Source organism: Enoplosus armatus, chromosome 9 (assembly GCF_043641665.1).
Source record: "Enoplosus armatus isolate fEnoArm2 chromosome 9, fEnoArm2.hap1, whole genome shotgun sequence".
NCBI classification, from domain to species: domain Eukaryota; kingdom Metazoa; phylum Chordata; class Actinopteri; order Centrarchiformes; family Enoplosidae; genus Enoplosus; species Enoplosus armatus.
The window spans coordinates 445,705-464,218 of record NC_092188.1 but is presented as its reverse complement, the minus strand read 5'-3'; the positions used below and the strand labels follow the sequence as shown (position 1 = coordinate 464,218).

At 41.6% G+C, this 18,514-nt stretch overlaps 1 protein-coding gene across 4 annotated transcripts; it reads left to right on the top strand.

Moving 5' to 3' along the window:
• The first annotated feature begins 2,519 nt into the window (after positions 1-2,519).
• On the top strand, positions 2,520-9,350 carry LOC139289973 (acidic leucine-rich nuclear phosphoprotein 32 family member E-like). 4 transcript variants are annotated; one of them, XM_070911650.1, is made up of 8 exons: positions 2,520-2,629; positions 4,577-4,726; positions 4,926-5,048; positions 5,617-5,776; positions 6,958-7,058; positions 7,100-7,114; positions 7,173-7,239; positions 7,530-9,350. In XM_070911650.1, the coding sequence occupies exons 1-8, from the start codon at positions 2,576-2,578 to the stop codon at positions 7,601-7,603; spliced, it is 744 nt and encodes a 247-aa protein (XP_070767751.1). In that variant the 5' UTR covers positions 2,520-2,575; the 3' UTR covers positions 7,604-9,350. The 4 variants fall into 4 exon arrangements, with proteins under 4 accessions (XP_070767751.1, XP_070767749.1, XP_070767750.1 ...); XM_070911648.1 differs by lacking the exon at positions 7,100-7,114 and adding an exon at positions 6,394-6,400 and having other exon boundaries at positions 5,617-5,787; positions 6,958-7,094; XM_070911649.1 differs by lacking the exon at positions 7,100-7,114.
• Positions 9,351-18,514: the final 9,164 nt, after the last annotated feature.

The following is an 18,514-nucleotide window of genomic DNA, read 5'->3' as shown; positions in this document are numbered from 1 at the left end:
CCGCAGCTCATTGGTCACTTCAGAGGGGCTTCAGACAATCAGCCAACCACAGCATCACATCCCTGTCAGTCAATGAGTTTCCATGGAGACTAGCACCCAGTGTCCCACATTAAAGGGACAGTTCACACAAATCATGTCTGTCCTCCCTTCAGTCATATCTCTTCTTTTATTTGTCTTTTCAGATTTCTGTCTCTCTTTTTTAAAGCTCTTCATTCAACGTGATTTTCTACTTCAGTTCACCTTCAGGCAGAAGTTGGTTCATTAGTTGTGACAGGCTGCTGCTGCTGATCTGTACGTTTGTGTTTTCAGCATCAGATGAACCATTTACTGAATTCGGCCTTCTTTAAGACAGTGTAAGGCAAGCTCCACCAATCAGGGCAGCCTGACAGGGCAAATAAACTGTCCACAAAGCAGCTGCCTCTAAAGCTGTAAGAGACGCTAATAACTGTATCAACATCACACTGACCCTGGAACAGAGATGTCCCCACATCCACTGTGGAAATTATACCTTTGCATAGACGTTATCTTGGTCCTCAGGTCATTCTTAATGTCTCCCTCACAGATTGAGTGGCTGGTTAATTAAATTCAATTTTATTTATATAGCGCCAAATCATAACAGAAGTTATCTCAGGGCATTTTTCATATAGAGCAGGTCTAGACTGGACAGAGACCCAACAGTTCCCACCATGAGCAAGGAACAGGCAGAAACCTTGAACAGACCCTGGGTGGGTGGACATCTGCCTTGACCGATTGTATTTGTACACAGGTTAGTATTTTAAGACTCACTGGGAGCAACACGTAGGTTAAGGGTTATTATTTCCTGCCATCTGTGTGTAATAAAGACATGAAAACGCCCAAAAAGTACATAAAAAAGAAGAGAAGGAGAAAATCAAATGAAAGAAGATGAGATGTGCACATTTGTAACTTACATGGTCCTCTTTATACTGTGTTTTGGTGGGAAAATATCTGAAGTACTGTTGGCTCAAGTATCTGCACTGGTTCAGTCCAGTTCAGTATCTGCTCTGCTCCAGTCCAGTATCTTGGTTCAGTCCAGTCCAGTATCTGCACAAGCTCACTTATTCTCCTGTTGGACCAATGATCCATCAGTCTGTCTCTTATCGTTGCTTTGCTGATTTTCCCCCAGAGTGACGTCATCTTCCTGTTCAGTGTTTTGTGTTGGACTGTTCCTTTAACATGACGCTGAAAGTCTATTGATTATTTATTTTTATTGATTATCTACCAAAGATTAATTTCCTGCTCTTGATGACATCATATCCTGTTTGCTTTGGGATTCAGGTTTTTTCTCTCATCTTTTTTTTTTTTTTTTTTTAATCACATTTTATATTTTAAAGGCTTTTATACTGAAAGGGTCTATGGCTGTAACATCTGCTGTTTATTAAAAATTTAACTTTTCTGATAAAAACAATCAGCTTCTTCTGTGTCTTTATTTTCCGTCTGGTTTCTGAAGTCATTGCTTTGCTCAAAGGCACTGTGACTGTTTTAATTCTATTAGTTAATAATGAAAAGAATCTATAAATTCATGACCTTCTCTCTTTTTTTTATTCTTTGAATTTTGACTTTAGTCTGGATTTCAAGATTTTTTTTTGAGTTTGGCTTTATAAACTTTACTTTCCCTTAACTTAGAATTATGAAATGAATCTGAGACCTTGTTGTTTTCGTGTGACCCTCACCTTCCTCTAACGACATTATCATTAAAGGTAAACAAAACTCACTAATAAATGTCATCATTAGTTTAGACTGAAGAAGTCAGTCACTCACTGTTAGATTTAATAAATGTGAACTCTTTTTAAATAGTTTTACTGTTTGATGGTGTCTCGTCTTGTTTTGTCCGACCAACAGTTCAAAACTCACTGCAGTTTACTTACAATTTATCATGTTTGACAAAGAAAAGGAACAAATATTCACATTTAACACTTTGGATTTTATTTTTATTTTTCATTCCTTGTTTTACTGTAAATCACTTTGTAACTTTGTTTTTAAATAAAGTTACTACTACTACTACTACTACTACTACTTGTCATTTCAAATGTAAAAAAGCAGCTGAAAGGAAATGTAATTTCTCTAAGGACAAGTGTATTAAACCGAAACAATATAGAAAACATAAGAACATCCCAAGTGTATGATGATTTATGTTAGGTTATCAACAATACTTCAGGCATCAGTGAAATATGGCGCCAATGAGGACAAAGAGTGGGAGTGTCTGAAGTTTAAATGTTTCATCTTTTCCCTCTCATTGGTTACAATGACGTAACGTCTTTGCTATTCCAACCAATCGTAGAGAAGAGTCTTGCATAATAAGATACCGGAGGAGGGACTCGGTGAATGGCGCATCACTGGACCAATAGGAGACGGGTATCTGAATCATCTGAATATTCATCACAAAGGGGGCGTGGTCTCAGTGGCGGTCGGGCGCGAGCGAACATGGAGGTTTAGTTATCGCCTGGTATCTGCTGGTGAAGGAAGCACACTGTGAGAGCGCGCGTCAGTGAACCGTATTTTATTTTCAGTTTTCCTTTGTTATACTTAGTTTTTTGCCCTCAGTTCGGGCTTCAACATGGAGATGAAGAAGAGGATTAGCTTGGAGCTGAGGAACAGAAACCCAGCTGAGGTGAGTAACTACAACAGCGCGGACTTTAATTTATTTATTTTCAGAAGAAATTGGTGAAGGATGTAGACTCGAGCGAAATGACGATGCTGAAAACAATCAGCCTGAGCGGAGGTCGAGTTTTCTCCGCTGAATCTGTAAAATGATCTCTTCCGACATTTTGACCCAGAAAACAACTTCACCGCAGCTCCAACATGGAGGAAACTCCTCCGGCCGCTCCTGGAGGATCCCGCCGCGTGCAGGCTCTCTCTCGCGCCCTGAGTACTTCTCGCCCGCTCGTGGGGGACTCCCCGGAGCTTCGCGCGAGCCTCCTGCAGCTAGCATACGGGCTAACAGGCTAACCTGGCGAGAGCCCAGCCCTCATAATAGACCGGTGGTCGGCATTAGTTGGTTGAGGGTCGGCTCTAGTACAGTAAATAAACATACGCATATTTGTTTGACTTCGGCTACATTTGTTTAAACCCTCCAGGTTCACCGCCCGGGCGAGCAGCTACCATTTTAACCTTCAGTGTTAAATAGTTGGTTATCCACGATCCTTGGAATCTGATGGCGCGTCAAGCCACACTCCATTCTTAAATCCCCAAGTTATACATTTGCTTGGTTGTAAGCCAAATTGATTTTATTCCCTAGCATGATTTAAATATTTTTACAATTTATCAGGTGATGTTGGTCAATTCGGCCCACACTTAATCCAACTACAGTCCTTTATTTAGATAAGACACCAAACTTTTGAGACAAGTTCGCCCTGCTGTTCCCGCCCACTCTACTGTGTTTGGTTTAATTTACGTCGGTAAAGATCGTGACATTACTGTACGCAACTGTTCTAAAATCAAAATAACGTTCTGTGCAGTTTGGTGTGGTGGATTTACCTTTAGAAATAAATCATGCAACGACAAAGATTAAGAAAATTCTGATGTTTTTTCTGAAGGGAGTCTGGCAAAACGTTGTATCCATATAGATTTCACGGCACCAGGTTGTTTGAAGCGATACTTGTTAGCAGCTTTTCAAATACAACCAATTTAAGGCGACTTCATGCTGCCGGTGGTTGTTAACTGTGAAAGGTTGTGGTGTTCATCGATCGGCAGAGAGAGACGTCGAGTATGTTTCTGACGGTGAATTCAGATCCGCAGCAGCTGTCTGTGTGTTTCTGTCACTCATCCATTCACACTGAGAGTTCATCAAAGAGTGTTTGTTGGATGAGATGAATCTCTCCGTAAAGAACGGACAACGGTTCGTCCTTCCGGTTGTCTGACAGCGAGCTTAAACCTGATATGTTTTCTTCTGAACAGAAAAGGCAAATAAATCATTTTTACTATGACCTGTATTTTAAAACCTTTCTAGCGGCTGTTTGTCTATGTAGTCCAGGGTTGACACGTCTGAATGCGGTCTTTTTTTTCCTTTTGTTTTTGAGCTAGACCTGGTCGTCTTCTTTGAGTTTTTTGGAGGTTTAGACCTGGTCTTGTGTGGTCTTCTATTTTCACAACACAATTATTCAATTATCAAACTGTTTGCTGAATAATTTTCTGTTGATTAACTGTTGCAGCTGTGTTTTTAAAGTGAAGTTTCTTACTCTGCGGACAGCTGCTGGCTTCACTTCATATCAGTTCATGTTGTCTCTGTTTGAGGCTGATACCAACATTGATATTTGAGTTTTTAAAAATCTGATAATTATATAGTAATTTTCTTTACTCAACCCATAACAAGGATAAACATTTTCCACAAGGTCCACTTGAATTTGTTTCGTGTGTGTAAATATAGTGAGCTAATGTCAGCTGATTTATCGCTCTGGTTATAGTCATGTTGTTTTAACAAGTGTTCACCTCTGTATGAAATGGGTTAAACTGGTGTCTGTAAACGCAACACCAGGCTCCTCCTGGTTCATCATGAACACTGCATGTTTCTGGGGCTGGATGAGGTCATGGTCACATGGTCTCTTGTTGTTGTGGTCAGGTGGTGGCGCTGGTGCTGGATAACTGTCACTCCAGTGACGGAGAGGTTGAAAGTCTGACGGACGAGTACACGGGGCTGGAGATCCTCAGTATGGTGAATGTCGGCCTCACCTCGCTCTCCAAACTGCCCTCGCTGCCCAAACTACGCAAGGTCAGTCCCACACTTCCTGTTTCCCACAATGCAACAGTGTTCAATAAACGTTCTGTACAAAAACTGGACTTTTTACTTCAACGTTGTCTCAGTTTGTCTTCAGCTTTATTTTCTTGCTCCTGTTTGTTACGTGTCTCGTCATATTGATGCAGATGTTTGTACCTGAGCACCAACAGCTGTGCGTTCCTGTGTGTTGCAGTTGGAGGTGAGTGATAACACCATCTCAGGAGGTTTGGACAGACTGGCGGAGAAATGTCCCAACCTGACGTACCTGAACCTGAGCGGCAACAAGATCAAAGAGCTGAGCAGCATCGAGGTTCTGGTGAGTCTGGCTGTCTGAGCTGCTTCAGGTCTCAAACATCAGACTGCTTGTCCTGCTGTTGGCACTGTGGGGACTATTGTACAGCTGCTGTTTCAGAGCGCCAGCAGAATTTAGTTAGAATATTTCTATTGTTTGGTGTATTTGTTTACTTCATACAGGGTCATGGTCATCATAAATAAGATGTCGTCGTGCTTTTTCCTTTAAGCTCCGAACTGTTTCTGAAACGTTATCCAGCTTATTTATGTTTTAACTTCTGCACTCATTTGTGTCTTTGATTCTTTTACTTACGTGATTTTCATGTTGTTGGAGGAGCCTGACAATAAGAACGTGTTCTAAGCAGAAGTGATCGGCGGTCTGCGTTTTAAAGTCACAAAGTAAACCAGACTTGACTTGGCTTTTCACAATAAGCTGCTTTTTTAAAGAGCACCTGTATTAAACTGCTCTGGTCTTCATTCAGATAAACTGGCTCACAGCTGGTTGACAGAAAAAGTCCTCCATCACAGGTGTGCGGACACCTGCAGTGTACCACGTGCTGTCGAGCTCTCTGACTCTCTCGTCTGGTCTGCAGCAAAACCTGAAGAACCTGAAGAGTCTGGACCTGTACAGCTGTGAAGTCTCCACGCTGGACGACTACAGAGAAGGCGTCTTCGAGCTGCTGCCTCAGCTCACTTATCTGGACGGATACGACCAGGAGGACAACGAGGTGCCCGACTCAGAGGGCGACAACGGTGAGACTCGAGCCGACACGACATTTAACTAGAGACTTTAAACGACGATGTTATTGTGAGAGGCTTCGTGGTGATGTGATCACGTGGTAGTTGTTAAATCGATAACATAATCCTTTTATTAATTCCTCAGCGGAGAAATTTGCATTGTTCCAGCAGCAGGCAGAATTGTGCAATAGAGACATAAGTCAGAAAAATCAAGATATAATATAAACAATAAAGGCCTTTATAAAAAAGCTACTAAAACTAAAAAGAACAACTATAATTTACAAATTTATAGAACGAAAGATAGAAAGTTAAAGGAATTATACTGTACTGTACATAGAGAGATGTAGATTTTGCACTATTTGTTATACATTCAGAAATATTGCATGCGAGTCCATTCGGGCGTGCGGGTCTACTGGGAGCAGTGCTGCTTGGCTTCTTTCTCTGCAGGTAATGAAGGTAAGAGACAATCCACCGGTTAGGGTTAAAGGGACTGAAGGGAAAGTCACTTGTAATTTGAGCCTTTTCAAGAAGAGCATGAATGAGGTCACTATACCATCACAAATATATTAATGGTATAAATGTGCGTATATGTGTAACATAAGTATATCATGATAAGGAGGATTGTGGGTCAGCAGGAGTGTTGGAGCCACTTTGATCTGTATTGGCACGTCTGCTGGACGCCCACAGGATACAGAACCCCGATTTAAAAGAAACGAGGCCTACAGCCATGGAGTACTGTACTGGAAGCGCGAGCGAGGACGGCAGCAAACAGTTTGACCACGTTTTGATTTATGAGCCACGTAAAGTTTAGAACAGGTTGGACACATAGGAATAAAGAGAGAGATTAAGAGGGAGAAGGTTTATTTTGTAGGATGCTTAGAACTCACATCTATACTGATTTTCACACACCGGCGCCTACTGCGACTCTTATCGGCGTAAGGTAGGACAAGCTGCTACTATATAGTCCAAAAAGTCGCTGACAGAGGATCCTTCAGCAGGTCTGAGAAGAACTGAACAGGAAGTTGTTCTGAAAGTGTGATTGTTTTGTTTCGACAACAGCTTTTTAAGAGCATCTCATGACTGAAGAGGTTCATAATGATCCGACTCGGTCAAAGGGTCAGCAGCTGAACTCGCATTAAACATCTCATAAAATGTGTGAAACAAAACTCTAAAGTTTAGCCGACATTTTGATCCAGATGATGACGATGAAGCCGGTCCACCTGGAGACGACGACGATGATGACGACGACGATGAGGATGAGGAGGATGAGGAAGGCTCTGAGGGAGACAAGGACAAGGTCGACCTGTCTTACCTGATGAAGGAGGGAATCCAGGTGAGTCTGCAGCAGACGATGTTTGACACAGAGCAGCTGTCCAGTTTGTTTCACTGACTTGTTTGTTCTTCGTCTCAGGATGAAGAAGATGATGGAGACTATGTTGAAGAAGAGGAGGACGAGGAGGAGGAAGAGGAAGATGGAGGTTTGTGTTTAGTTAGTTTTAACCTCTCTGCTGCAGGATGAAACGTTGAAGATATAACTCTGATTCATTAGACTGATAAGAGTCCTTTTTATTTTGAAAAGTTTGACTCACGTTATTTTGGAGTTATATTTCAAGAAAGAAGTTATGATAAGAATAAAGTCATTAAAGTGTTTGTACTGCACTCTTTCTACATTTACAACTACTTTATTCTGAAACTGTCTGATTTTTATTAATTTGCTGATATTAAAGAGGAAGAGTCTCTTAATTTGAAAAAACATTTTGTGTCTCAGATGTCGACGGTGTTCAGGGGGAGAAGAGGAAGAGAGATGCAGAGGATGAAGGTGACGATGATGATGACGAATAATCACCTTCTCACACCACCACCCCCACCCCCCTCCAGTGACCTCTGACCCCATCGGCCAGACGCCTCCTCAGAGCCACAGACAGACAGGTTCAGGATCAGTTCTCAAACACTCAGCAAAAAAATAGGTACACTTTCATCACAGTCATGTGACTGATGATGTCATCATTAACCTGGTAACTGATGACAGATCAATAATCAGCTGACTAACAGGAAGTGTTCAGACTGAACTCTGCTGTGGCAGTGTTGTGATTCGACCACACGGGGGGCGACAGACTTTATTTACAACCACAGCTGCTTAACAGATGTTCATGGTGAGAGTACATTTACTGCAGTACAGAGTGCAGTACATTTACTGTAGTAGTATTTCACATCTAAAACATGCCAGAAAGATCCAGATCGTTAAATGTATTAAAAGTAAGCCATTAGTTTCAGCTTCCTGTTTAGACTGAACACGTAGTCTGGAATCATGACTTCACCTCGTCAACAAACACAGACCTCAGACCAGTGTCTGGTCCTCTCAAAGGCCATTACCATAGCGACTAACACAGAGTCTACACAGGTTGCACAGTATGTTAGCAGCACGTTAGCAGAGCGACAGCTTCAGTGCTCAGTCTGTCACACAGGATGCGTTCAGGTACAGTATGGAGTGTAGGAGTGTGCTTTGTGTGCAAAAAAGAAGAGTTTGTAGAAATGCGCTTGGGATTGTGATTACATGCGTGTAGCACGAGTCATCGAGGCGCGTCCGAGACTCAAACAGTTTCTGTATCAAACCTGGAAGCTGCGTCTGCATGCTGACATTTCACCAAGTGAATATCGGTCTGATCTGACCTGAGGTCAGTTTGTCATCTACAGTTCAGAAACATTAGTCTTTCATCCAACACAATGTGAACATTAAATCAAAATGAAATCAGACGGCTGCAGCTCATGACCCAATAATATATTCTAATACTGATGAAAGTACACAGCAGTATATTAGTTATAGAAGTAGTTAAAACATTCAAATACTCTAATACATTAGAAACAAAAGCATAATGAGTACTTTTACACTGGTGTTTCTACTTGTACTTCGGTAAATGATCAGAGTACTTCTTCCACCTCTGGATGTTTTAGGTGTGTTTTGATCTTTTAGTTTTATTGATTATTGATCTGATTTTAAACTCTGATTGTAGGTTTGCTTCTGGCCAGCTTGTGGAAAACTTTCACCTTTTTTCTAAAGACTACAGTACCCATGAGCCTCAGCAGCTGTTGCTATGGAGACACTTCCATCCAGCACTGTGACATCAGAGTTTTTTCTGATTGGATCCAAAAAGTGATCCAAAATCCAGAAGAGTTGATTAAAATTTCTGCCCGGCAACAGGGTCTGAAGCTCTCTGATTGGATGATTGTGACTGCAGTGCACTCTGGGAAGATTTTTGTCTTTATTTAAAATATCGACTGTTAGTACGTTACTAGTAAGGCTTAATCAGGTGTAACCCCGCCCCCCCTCACCTGTCAGTCTGTGGCTCTCCGCTCGCGGTGTCTGTCCGGCTCTGCCTGGTCTCTGTGGATCCAGACTCTGGATCCTGACTCTGGTCTGTGTAAATAGCAGTGAACTGGTCTCTGTAGTTGTTTTTCGTGTCGTCCTTTTTGAACCTGAACTGTGTTTTCCACGTGAAGCGACTCCTGAGTTCATTTTATTTTTTTATTCCCGTCTTCTGATCGTGTCGCTGTAACCGCTGAGTGTTTTTCAATAAAAACTACAGAATTCTCAACGTTTCCTCTTTCAATCGCCACCTGATGGGTACGTTCAAGAACACTGTGCTGTAAACGGCAGCCAGGCTGCAGCTGTTGGTTTGCGTTCAATAGAGATCTGTCTGTTTCTATTAATGTAAACAGTTTTAATATTCATTATTCATTTAAATAATCCATTAATCAAATATTTTTTTCTAAAGATCAGAAATAAATGTAAAATGACTTTACAACAGCTGTTGTTTTACAACATCAAGATTTAAAACGGATCATGATCGTCTTTCATCCCGATGAGTTGGAGTTTTTCACTCGACACTTGTAAAAATATGAATATTAGTCGAAGAACTGATTTTATCTGTTTGTAATTAAAGAAACAAAGTTGTGGCAGAAGAATATAGACCAAGTTTTCAAACACGGAGATGAAGTTTGTCTGTCTTCAATATACCACATGGTGGCGCTGCAGATCAACTCATGAACTCAAACTGAGTTTAATTTGCTTTTTGTCTTTAACATGTTGCAGGTTTTAGTTAAGTGTTCACTTTTCTGTTTTGATGACTTGATATTAAAATTTTTAAATCAGATTACTTTTGGGCCTGCCTGACTCTCATCACTACAGTTATTATGTTTAGTTGTAGTTCTGTTACTATTAAAGCTGCTATTATTAATCTCAGCTAGTATTACAGCTGTAACTACTATTATCAGTCATATTTCCAGTATTATTATAACTATAGCTGCTATTTGTACTGCTAGTGCTGCCATACATCTCTCTCTCTCTCTCTCTCTCTCTCTCTCTCTCTCTCTCTCTCTCTCTCTCTCTCTCTCTCTCTCTCTCTCACTCTCACTCTCACTCTCACTCTCACTCTCACTCTCCCACCCACCCACCCAACTGGTCAAAGTAGATGACCCCCCCCCCCCCCCCCCCCCCCCACCTAGAGTCTGGTTCTGCTCGAGGTTTCTGCCTCTTAAAAGGGAGTTTTTCCTTGCCACTGTCCCCAAAGTGCTTGCTCATGGTGGGAACTGTTGGGTCTCTGTAATAACATTATAAAGAGTCGGTCTAGACCTGCTCTATTTGTAAAGTGTCATGAGATGACTGTTGTGATTTGGCGCTATATAAATAAAATTGAATTGAAAAATGTAATTGAATTTTTATTTGATTATATTGTATCTTAACTTTTAGCTTTTCTTTTTCAGTAAACTTAGTTTTTAGTTTCCACATGTAAAGATTTCAAACAGTTTACTTGTAATTTCTGTTTTGTTTCATAAACTGCTTCACTTCCTGTCGTCAGTGTCTTGCCTTGGTTGAGATGACCCTGATCACATCATCAGGGGCAGAGGTGTGGTTTAAAAGACGTGACGGTTTAACAGGCAGGGAAGCTCGAATGAAAGACGCTGTCCAGGGGCATCATGGGAAATGTAGGATCCACAGTTTGTGGACTAAGTCAGGATATCTCCTCCTAGTTTGGACGCAGGTCAGTGTGAGTATTTAAATAGTTTTGCTTGGATTTGTTTGACGAGACTCCACCTGACAAACAAATGAGCTGATTCACTGCTGCTGAGTCATTCAGGTGTTGGACACTCGGCATTGTCTGGCTGCTGTGTCGCCATGGAAACATGTTAAATGTAAAGTAGAGTTCAGTTTGCATCATGTTTGCATGAGAAGCCTCACAGAGACCTGATGAACACATCACATTATTAATGCTGTTATATTTATACTCTGTAATACACATACTAGTGTTTGCACAACTCTACACAACGCTCATACTGTACATTGTATACAGTGTGTGTATGGACGAAATATTTTGATTCTCCACAATTTTTAGGTCGGCAATCAAATTTAAGTACATCTGTGGCATTGACCAACTGAACTCCTTCCAAAAGGTCAGATGTCTTTGAGTTGTGTCCTTTCATCGAAGCATGCGTTCAGATGATCTGATCTCCTCATCGGAGGCTCGTTCAATGAACTCAGCTTGCAGCCGGTGTTCACCTGTTCTAAATATGGCTGCGCCTCAAGTTTCCAGCAGGTCATTGCTCACTAAGCAGCATTGTGATAGTTGGAAACATGGCATCATGGCATGTTTTCCCACCTGGAAAACACTGGAAGCACTGTGAGGATCATTTTCTTTGACTTCTCCAGTGCCTTCAACACCATCCAGCTAGCACTGCTGAGGGTGAAGTTGGAGGCAGCGGGAGTGGACCGTCACCTGGCTTCATGGACAATCGACTACCTCACCAACAGACCACAGTATGTGAGGCTCCGGGACAGTGTGTCTGATGTGGTGGTCTGCAGCACGGGGGCACCCAGGGTACGGTTCTCTCTCCATTCGTCTTCACCCTCTACACCTCGGACTTCAGACACAACACTGTCAGCTGCAGCACGGACAGGGACAGGAGGAGGCTCAATAGACTGATTAGGCGAGCCGGCTCTGTTCTGGACTGCCCGCTGGACTCCATTGAGGAGGTGGGGGAGAGGAGGATGTTAGCCAAGCTGACATCCATCATGGACAACACCTCTCACCCCCTGCACGAGACTGTGGGGGCCCTGAGCAGCTCCTTCAGCAGCAGACTGCTACACCCACGGTGTAAGAAGGAGTGCTACCGCAGGTCGTTCATGCCTACGGCTATAAGACTGTTTAACTGCACATAAATCTGCACAATTTGTACATACTTTATATTTTCCGTGTATATATTTATTTTTGTCCCCCATATTTTTTATATCTGTATTTATTATTTGTATATTGTTTTTTCTTTTAAAAAAAATAGTTCTACTTCTTATTGACACAGTGCTGTCTGCTGTGTGTTTCTGCACCTTTCTGTCTTTGCTGCTGTGACGTGTAAATTTCCCTGCTGTGGGATTAATAAAGTCTAAGTCAGAACTAAGTGAAAGTGTCAGAAGTCAAACTGGTATTCTGAGCAAAGTGGGGCTTTCTCAGAAACACTTTGCAGAAACGGGTTCTGTTGTATCCAAAGCTCGATCAGGCAGACCAACAGTGACCACACCATCAGAAGATCGGAGATAGATGAGAGATGAGAGATCAACTTCATCACAGATACACAATCTGCTAAATAAAGAACACCACACTCCAATCAGCAAAAGTCCTGTCAAAAGAAGGCGGTCTTGTAGTGGTCTCAGAGGACCAGCAGCAGTTTCTAAACCACTTCTCAGAAGGGGAAACAAGGCCAAACTCTTGGGGTGGGCTAAGAAACAGCAGCATTTTACTGTGGATGAAGAAAAGTCCTATTAACTGATGAATCCAGGTGAGAGACTTCTGGCAGTAACAGAAGGGTGTATGTAAGGAGACGAGCAGGAGAGAGAATGATACTGCAGTGGATCAAACCAACAGGGAAACACGGTGGTGGGAATATTCAAGTCTGGGGGGGTTTGCCTACTCTGGAGTTGGACCCCTGCAGTGAATCGACTACACCCTGACCAAGGAGAAGCACCACTCCATTGTTCAGAGACATGCTGTACCCTCTGGTCTGCATCTTTGTGGAGAGGGATTCATACTGCAGCAGGATAAGGACCCCAAACATACCTCAGAGCTTTGCAAGAACTACTTGAAGACCAAAGAAGACCAAGGAGTCCTGACTGTCATGGACTTTCCTCCACAGTCTCCTCAACCCCATTGAACTATTTATGGGGGCACTTGAAGACTCAGAAAGCCAAGCCTTCTGTGACATCACAAGAAGCCCTCTGGAACATTGTCAGGTCATGCTGGGATAACATGGGTCATCAGGTTTGGCACAAACCTGTGGAATCCATGCTGTCATTAAAGCAAAATGGGGACATACCAAAGACTAAGAGTCTCTGAAATCCCTGAAATCATATCGAAAGGGATTGGGACTAAACAGCTGTGTAGCCCTAAGAAAACCACTGATCAGTGAGGCTAATCAGAAAAAAAGGCTTCAGTTTGCTAGGGAGCATAAAGATTGGACTCTGGAGCAATGGAAGAAGGTCATGTGGTCTGATGAGTCCAGATTTACCCTGTTCCAGAGTGATGGGCGCATCAGGGTAAGAAGAGAGGCGGATGAAGTGATGCACCCATCATGCCTAGTGCCTTCCATACAAGCCTGTGGGGGCAGTGTTATGATCTGGGGTTGCTGCAGTTGATCAGGTCTAGGTTCAGCAACGTTATGTGTTAAGAATGAGGTCAGCTGACTACCTGAATATACTGAATGACCAGGTCTTTCCATCAATGGAGTTTTTCTTCCCTGATGGCACGGGCATATTCCAAGATGACAATGCCAGGATTCATCGGGCTCACATTGTGAATGAGTGGTTCAGGGAGCATGAGACATCATTTTCACACATGGATTGGCCACCACAGAGTCCAGACCTCAGCCCCATTGAGAATCTTTGGGATGTGCTGGAGAAGACTTTGCGCAGCGGTCCGACTCTCCCATCATCAATACAAGATCTTGGCGGAAAATTAATGCAACTCTGGACGGAAATAAATGTTGTGACATTGCAGAACCTTATCGAAACAATGCCACATCGAACGCGTGCCGTACTCAAAGCTAAAGGCGGTCCAACGAAATATTAGAGTGTGCGACTTTTTTTTGGACGGGCAGTGTATATACATACATACATACACACACACACGTGAGGTTTTTTTTTTTCTCTCTGAATATTACCCCCTCCCCGGCTCTGTGTGTGTGTGTGTGTGTGTGTGTGTGTGTGTGTGTGTGTACATACAAACAATGGCCCTAATACACCGTCGTAACTTCCTCCTCACCCAGGTGAGTCTTTTCTCTCTGCAGGTGTGAACTGGAGGTGTTCATCTCAGCCTAGTGTCAGTTCAGGTCGCCTAGCAACACCAATACACACACACAGTGTCAGAGGTCTAATTAAAGTCTGCAGGATTCTGTGTTAACACACTGATGACAGCCCTGATCCAGGTTCAGTTTGCAGGTTTTATTTTAGCACATGATTTGATCAGGACTCACAGAACCAGCTTACATCACTACTGGACTACATCTCCCATCATCCCCTCTGGGTTCAAGGCTACAGCAGCTGCTCAGTGACACAGAAACAACAAGATTTAATAGAACAAAAAGGGAAGATCAAAGATAAAAAGGAAGACGTGTTGAACATTAGCATTAATGAAATTGGCATGCTGATTCCAAAATTGCAGTCAGTTTTTTTCTAGCACGTCAAGTTTTTCTCCACAGCTTACCCTCCAGATAAGCAAAACTCCACTGATTAGCTGTAGTAAGACTTGCCAGCTGATTACGATTGGACTCATCTACAGCTACGTGGCAACTTGTTTGTGCAGTCACAATTGAGACAGTGCGGTGAGAGGTGTGTGCAGCTCCCAATAGGTCAGTACTATCACACACATATCTGTTAAGTACAGTATTTTTCATATTTTTTAAGAAAACGGGGATCCTATAGTTCAAAAACTTGACGTGATAGAGAAAAGCTGAGATCACTTTTGGATTCCGCACTCAAAAATTAGTTAAAAACAGCTGTCAGACCTAACTCAACAAAAATTGTGTTCCCCAGTGTAATCCACCTTTCTGCCCAAATACCTGCTGAGTCTGATGTAACTGATCTGAAACCAAATCAATGAACCCAGAATGATTTCTAGATTCATCAGATTCATCAACATCAGTTACTTTTCTTCATGGTGAATGTTGACACTTCACCAACACTTCATGTTTAAAGTTACAAAGCTCCTCTTCCTCTCTGAGTCAGACGTTCAGATTGATACACTCACATGTCTGTACGCTAAATATGAAGCTACAGCCAGCTGCTGGTTAGCTTAGCTTAGCATAAAGACTGGAAACAGGGAAATGTCTGATTTTAGCTCAGTATTTTAATGAGACACGAGGCAACATCTGACTCTGAGAGGAAGAAGAGGATTTTCAATTCAGTTCAATTCAATTTTATTTATACAGCGCCAAATCACAGCAAACGTCATCTGATGACATTTTACATACAGAGCAGGTCCAGACCGACTCTTTAAAATGTTATTACAGAGACCAACAGGTCCCACCATGAGAAGGACTGTGGAGACAGTAGCAAGGAAAAACTTCTTTTCACTAAACGTTGAAGCTCTTGTGAAGTTTATTTTCTTTAATAAATGTTTGCAAAGCTTAAATTTTGTTTTTAATATTTTGAATCCTACATTGTTTACATCCATGTTTACAAGCTAACAGTCTTCTTCTTCACTGCCTTTATTGGTGCATTTCCTGGCGCCACCTGTGGTCAAGAAGTGGAACAGCATGATGTATAAACAAAACGGGGGCCAAAGCGGTCAAAAACTCCACAGGGACATTTACCTTTTCAACTATCAACAGAAACAGGAGGACATTTGGTGAATTATTTAACTTGGAAATGCAAATTTACAAAAACCTTTACAGACTTTAAAAATACTTTTCTGGCCAAAATGTTGGAATATTCCTTCAAGACTGTTTTCTTTTATTACAAAGTCAAATTGAGTTTTGAATATCAGTGGATCTATGGTTAAATCAATAAAACCAGATGGAGTTTTAACACAAGTGTTTTTGTCCCTCCACATTGTCTTTGGTGTGCCGTCCTCTTTTTTTTATTGCTCCACTTCGTCTCCCAAAAATCACAACAGGAACCAGTTCAACTCCTGGCAGCTTTAACAAAAGTACAAAAGTCTGAATCCTGTTTAAAAAAATAAACTCTAATTGATTGCATTACGCTGCACGTGTGGTTGAGTCTCAGGTTGTTCCAGTGCAAACGTTTGACTCCAGTTCAACATCTGTCCAACAGTCATGTGACCTGCAGAAGTGCCCCTGAGCAGGTCCACCTGCTCACACGTCGCTTCATTAGAAGGTCAAATAAGAAATTTAATTAGTTACACAACGTTGAACCGTTTTCATCTTCAGCAAGTTTCACTAGAAAATGATTCATGATTGTTCGTCTAAACAGAAATGTTAGAAATTATCAAAATAACAGTACTTGTTAGAGTTGGCAAAAAATTCTGACTTTTGAAGTCAAAATGATGAGATATTATGTAAAACTTTGATCAATAGTTAAAGAAACTGTTAATTGCAGCCCTTAACAGTTCAGCATTAGCTCAGTGCATGTTCACATGTATGAAAACCCTCAGTAGCTGTAACACTATCCCTGGCTCCCTGTAGCCAGGATGCTATGTTAACATTAGCTAGATAATTAGTCAGCTAATTAATGTTAGCTCTCTAGCTATTAGTTCACTTTTAAACAACCACCCAGATTATGAATTTGTAAATGAGGAGTCAGCTAATATAAGCTTGCTAGCTGATGTTAGAGCTTCAAAGCTACATAGCTTGTACTTCAGAAACATTTTGAAACATTTTTCCCCAAGTTGATCCCACTTCACTAAACGCGTCTGAGCTGGAAACCAGTCAGTCTCACCTCCTGAAGTTTAGCTGCTAACAATAAGGTACTCAGCTAGTTAAATGTTAGCTAACTTTCCTTGACCCACACAAACTGACAACAGTTCAGTAAAACAAAAGCTTTGGCTAAAGATGTGACCTTGGCTCTGGGAAGTTTCAAACTAAATGATTAATTCCATTTATCAGAAAATTATCCAACAGATTAAATGATTGTGGAAAATAATCTTTATTTGCAGCCCTTAAAAGTTTAGCATTAGCTCACTGCATGTTCACTGATATTTATAAAACCCTAACTAGTATCTACTGCATATCATAACAGCAAGATAGCCTCCTTGTTTCCTGTAGCCAGGATCCTACATCAGTATTAGTTAGCTATTGTCAACTAATTAACGTTAGCTTGCTAATAAGAATGACCATAATGAGTCAGCTAAAATTAGTTTGCTTGCAAGCTCACATAAGCATAACTTTCCCATTATTGATAACTGCACAGATATCTTTCTTGTTAGCCAGTTGTTTTTCTAATTTAATATTATGACTTCTGTTAATCATAGTTTCAGTTTGACTTGTTCTTCAGTTTTAGATTTAGTTTCTCAATGATTGTTAGCTTTGTTACCTGCTCGAGCAGAGCTGGTCCTGACCTGTAGAGACGAACAATCAAAGACTCTGAGATTTGGTGTTGTTGGGTCTACTCAAGTATGTTTGAGGTTTTTTGAGTAGGGTTGGATTCAAACATTGTGAGAATCAGTTCTTGTCAAACATTTCCACCTGAGTCACTGAGTCTCCAGCTGCCACTGGAGGCTGTTGGTTCACCGTCGCCTCCTGCAGCCTCCAGAGTCTCAGAAAACATTCACATTCAGAAAGAAGAAGAGTCCGAGGTGAACTGACTCTGGATGGTTTGTAGAACAGCAGCTGCTGTAGGTTCGTCACTCAGCGTGCATAGTTTGTGCTTGGGTTCCCCAGCTGTGTGGGTTATAAGGTCTCAGTCTGCTTCAAACTAAGTAGTTTGTAGACGTATAACACCTTGAATGCCTTCATGAACTAGTTCTTTTTGAGCAAAACCCGACCTGAACAGGACACACTTTCAGTCTTGCATGAAAAGTGACAGAAAAATAAAACCAGACTGAGAGTCTAGTCATGATAGCAGCTCTGTACTCAGACACAGTGGTGCTTTGAACTAAATGATAACACTAGTATGCTAACTTGCTTACAATGACAATGTGTAGCATTTTACCATGTTCACCATCTTATTTTAGCATGCTAACGTTAACTAATTAGCAGTAAACAGAGTCCGGCTGAGGCTGATGAACGTCATCAGTTCTGCAGGTATTTGGTCATAAACCAAAGTATTGGACACATTAACATGTTGACCTGATGATGGCGCTAGATGAAGAGTCAAAGGATCACCAAAGTTATTACAGTTCGCCTTCATACAATATGAATGGAACCCTCCTTCGTACCGGCAACTGTCTCATCTTCATGTCCAGCTGCATAAAACTTTAGATATCAACATACCTCCAACATGTGTTGTTAGATGACTATTCAGCAAAATAAAAAGGATCCAAAGTGATGGCTGTGGACAGAAATGACAGACAAGGTCTGTAAGCCACAGAGCTTTTTCTTGTCTCTGAACTCTCATCTTGGCACATTTTCTTTCACGTTGACAAGAGACGTCAGATAAGTTTTCTTTAAAGGTACCTCAAGTGTTTTCTTCTCTTTTTGGGATGTTTGTGCAACGAAAAAGAGACTTCAAGGGATGTGACTTAAGTTAAATTTATGCTACACTCTGGTTTAGTGAGGAAGATGCTTTCTGAAGACGCTTTGTGCCCCTGAGCACTG

Bases quoted from the DNA above. Each gene is read 5' to 3' on its own strand.
- LOC139289973 (XM_070911648.1), top strand. From the start codon at position 2,576: ATGGAGATGAAGAAGAGGATTAGCTTGGAGCTGAGGAACAGAAACCCA. The intron at 5,049-5,616 runs GTGAGTCTGGCT...TCTGGTCTGCAG, and splicing joins TGAGCAGCATCGAGGTTCTG to CAAAACCTGAAGAACCTGAA. The intron at 7,095-7,172 runs GTGAGTCTGCAG...TCTTCGTCTCAG, and splicing joins TGATGAAGGAGGGAATCCAG to GATGAAGAAGATGATGGAGA.